Here is a 4,502-nt window from a genome sequence, read left to right as displayed (position 1 = left end):
AGCCTACGGGCTATTTTTATTTCGAGTTCGAGCAAACACTCACTCGACCATTAAGCATATGGGCTACATTACTTCAAGTTCAAATCATTCACTCGACTAAGCCTACGGGCTATTTTTTTGGAGTTTGAGCAAGCACTCACTCGACCATTACGCCTACAGGCTACACTACTTCAAGATCGAATCATTTACAACTAATAAGCCTAAAGGGCTACATTGCCCCAAGTTTAAGTAAGCGCTCGCTCGGTTACAGAGGCTACGAAGTCCAAATTTGATTAAGTTGTTTAAATCATTGTGAAAACATTCATAAGGCGTAGATAAAGTCCTCGCAAGATGGGAAACAAAAACAGAAGCAAGTCGGCAAAAATGGAGATATGTCTATATACAAATTTATCTGCATGGGTGATTACAACGTAAAAACTAAAAACTAAACTTCTCGACCATGAGCGGTCTCTTCTTTATCAGGTTTCCCCCCATTTTCGTATCCGCTCTTGCTCCCATCGTCATCATCATCGCCATCAGAAACCAGAGCTTCAGCATCGGCTTCGAGTTTTTTGGCCCTTTTTATCTCTTCAGTGAGATCGAAGCCACGAGCATGAATCTCCTCGAGAGTTTCCCTTCTGGATTGGCACTTAGCAAGTTCGGCAACCCAATACGCTCGAATATCGGCGGACTCACCTGCCTCTCTTGCTTGGAGTTGGGCAGCTTCAGCATCGGCCTGATAGATGGCCACGAGCGCATCCGCATCGGCCTTTGCCTTTTCGGCATCGGATTCGGCCTTGGCAAGTACAGAGGCCAACCGAGCCTCAAGAGCCTCAATTTTTCTTGATTGAACCAAGCCTTTTTCCTTCATTTTCTGAAGTTGGGTTTCAGACGATGATAACTGGGCTCGAGCAGTTTCTTTTTCTGCAACAAAGCGGTCCATACCTTCTTTCCACCGCAAGGACTCCGTTCTTATCACGTCAACCTCCTCACGAAGCTTCCCGATCATCTCGATTTTTTGCTATAGCTGTGAGACCGAAATATTAGCTATCGTTCCGGCATCAAACCCATAGGCTTTCAAAAGCATCATTACCTGCTCAGACAAATCGGTCTGATCTCGATAAGCCTTGGCCAACTCAGCTCGGAGGTCTTTTATTTCCTCCTCTCTCTACCCTAAGGAAAGTCTAAAAGAGTTCCTCTCGTCAGTAGCCCGTTGTAGGTTGGCCGCGTATCGATGCAACTCATTCTGGGATCGAAAACATTGTTCTCGATGAACTTCCGCTACCTACAAAGAAACAAGAAGCGAAGTTAACAAAAAATGAACATAAAGATAGTACCGACAAAATAATTTTAAAAGCTCACCTGATTCAAAGCCTGCCATAATCCGTGAAAAAGATCTGATTCATCACCGGCACCGGCAACATCCTCAATGCCGGTAAACAGGTCACGAAAGGGATCTTCTTCATCATGAGGCCTGTCTAGATCGAGGGTTCCCAGAGCCTGAGCTTCCCAAATCACCCCTACGGAAAAAGCGGGAAAGGTAGGCGAATCCTCGATCGCTGCTGCCCCAAATGACTCACTTGGAGCGTTCCCCTCGGTTCGAAGGGGTTCGAGGGGCTCTTCGATCATATCCCCTGCCGGTTGACTCCGATGAGATGCATCTTCGATATCCAATAGTTTGGGGACTCTACCCGAATCTTTCTACGGTATATCTTCAGTTCAAGGCGGAGCCTCATAGAGCATCATCGATCCAGCCGGCGATGAGGCATCGGTGGTTTTCTTCGTTCGGACCGCCAGCGCGGACTCATCGTTCTCTTCTTCGTCTTCATCATCTTCATGCCTTAGACGCAAAATAGATTCCACGGTCAAAGGAATGACATTCTTGTTTGGCTTACGAGCCGTCCTTTTCTTCGGTTTTGGATATTCGGGAACTGAGGCTCTCTTTCTTTTATTTTCCTTCACCGGCTTTGGGACAGAGGCCGAAATTTCCTCCTCATTGGACAAGGGCCTCAAGACCGCGTCTTTACCCAAACCTGCATATGGGAAACCTTATGAAAAATATTTTGAAAATCGCCTCGTTCGGATCATCAGAGTCCGAGAAATGAGCTTACCGTAATTTTTGGCCTCCCACCGACCCTTTGACAAATCACGCCATGAGCGCTCGGCGTATGAGAAGGTCGAAACAAGGGCTCGTACCCAGTTTTTGAGATCGGGAACTGCTCCGGGCATCCAGGGAACCGTTACATCACAAAAAAAAAATGAATGAATCGGATCCGAGGAGTGTCCATAAGAGAATAAATGAAAGAACAAAATAGAAGCAACATCAAGATCACACTTACGTTTCATATTCCACTCTTCGGGAAAGGGCATCTTTTCAGTCGGAATCAAGTCCGAAGACCTTACTCGAATGAACCTGCCCATCCAACCCAGGTCTCTGTCCTCGTCAATACTCAAGAACAGGGTTCAAACCTAGTTTTAGGAAATCGATCATCAACAAAGCCTAATCTGCTCTTACCTAAAAGGCCAATCCTTATAGCATGACTTCATAGGGGATAATTGTCAAATCCAGTAAGCTGAAGAGATATCAATGTACTCCTTGGAGTATCTGTTGGCTGTAAGAATAATGGATGATTGTGATCAATTATTGGAAAACTCGTGGTACCAATGCCCAGATTACCATTTCGTGTGGTAGGAGGAGCAGGTACACCACTTGAGGGACTAGACTCATCTCCAATTGCCATTTTCTAGTAGCAACAAAATCGCAGAACAACTGTAGTGAACAATTCTGAGAAATTTTCACTCAATTCACAAACCCTAGCTCCTTCTAGCTCAGATGAACTCTAAGATGATTCAACCAGAAATTGTTGAATCGAGGTTTCTAAGAAGACTTGAGCGAAACTGGAGCTGCGATGTAGATCTACGCCGATGGCTCTAATACCATGTTAGCTGCCATGGCTGTCAACGAGAGAGAGAGAGAGAGAGAGAGAGAGAGAGAGAGAGAGAGAGAGAGAGAGAGAGAGAGAGAGAGAGAGAGAGAGAGAGATGAGTTGAGCTTAAAATAGAGAGAATTTGAGAAAGAGGAAGAACAGATCGAGAGAAATGAAAATGAAATCTGTCGATTTCTATTCCATGTGTATTGTGTAAATATACAGTAAATAACTACCATCTAACAACCTAACCATAACTAACTTCTAACTACCAAACCATACATTTAACAACCTAACTATACACTCTACGGTTAAGTCTACAAGCTAACAATGGTTAGTCATCAGCTTGTGTCTAGTTTAGCCAACAGTATCCGCACTCGATATATATACTTTATGGGCGCTCGTTCATGAAGAAGAAAAAGAAAAAGAAATGAAAAGTAATAAACAAAAACAAATCCGACAAATTACAAGCACAATCTTAGTAGAACTTCAATTCTTAACGCTACAAAAAACATTAGAATTACCTACGGAACGTTTCGTCTGTAAACTACCTATAATTTCTAAACATAGTTTCCATTGCTAATTTGTTTAATTCCGTCGTTATTCCGTTGTAATATTTTCGTAGCTAAGACCTTTCTTCACAGAGTCCGATCTAAAACTAGTCATTTTTGAAAGTGTAATATAGCATGTTCTATGAGGATATTTATCTCCCTCATCTATTTTGAGTAACTCTTGATTCAGTTTCTCATGTCTCGCTATGATGCTTTCAGTCTTTCAATTTTTCTTATTTATGATTTTTACTCTTAGGTGCATATAGTATCTCGTATTTATGCACAATTGGCATAAGGGGTGTACCCTCTTGGATGTGATATAAGCAACATATATATACTAATGCAAAAGATCGGTGATTGATTCTATAACTCGAACTTATAATCTATAAATCTCATTAATTTTTAGTACTGTAGTAATTTCTACTTAAGAAGACTTTTTCAAGATTTGATATAGCTTTTGAAGCTAAATTATAGTACTAACTTCTTTTTTTTTGTGGCGAATTAGGTCACGTTCATACTTTTAATGCTTCTACATTCTAGTAATATCAACCAACTAATTATCATTTATCAACAGCGCACTAGCCTTCTCGTTCCTCCAACTTTCCTACGTTGACGTTGCCACACCCCTTTTCTATCCCCAAAAGATATATGTGTTTTATTTTATGAATTGTGGGTTAAAGAGTTTCTCCAATTGAAGTGACAAATTTGAATAGGCATTATTTTATTTATAGAGTCGCCACTTGAAATTGATTTTTCGGTGTTCCAAGTCACTTTTTATTTGAATCCCTAATCAAAGGAAAGTTTGACTCTATTATTAATTGGTCTGCGAAAATAAAGTGCGAATAAGGAATTCTGTTGACCGGGGAGAAGGTGTAAGGTATTCCCCGAGTCTCGTGATTCTAGCACGGTCGCTTTATTGACTTAAACTTGGCAGCTTGAATTTATTTTGGATAAACTGTATTTTATTTGGATTTTAATGTTTTACCTATCCACTTTTAATTATTAAAATTATTAAAGAAAAGATTTGAATAAAATTATCCTAACC

The 4,502-nt window shown here is 41.2% G+C and overlaps 1 protein-coding gene across 1 annotated transcript; it reads right to left on the bottom strand.

Annotated features, from left to right (window-relative positions):
* Window positions 1–424: 424 nt before the first annotated feature.
* Window positions 425–988, bottom strand: LOC138908277 (uncharacterized). The gene is made up of 2 exons (XM_070198935.1): window positions 676–988; window positions 425–540 (listed from the first exon to the last, which is right to left on the bottom strand). Exons 1-2 carry the CDS (start codon window positions 986–988, stop codon window positions 425–427), a joined length of 429 nt encoding a protein of 142 aa, XP_070055036.1.
* Window positions 989–4,502: the final 3,514 nt, after the last annotated feature.

Source organism: Nicotiana tomentosiformis, chromosome 3 (assembly GCF_000390325.3).
Source record: "Nicotiana tomentosiformis chromosome 3, ASM39032v3, whole genome shotgun sequence".
Lineage (NCBI taxonomy): Eukaryota > Viridiplantae > Streptophyta > Magnoliopsida > Solanales > Solanaceae > Nicotiana > Nicotiana tomentosiformis.
This window is presented reverse-complemented; position numbering and strand designations above follow the sequence as displayed.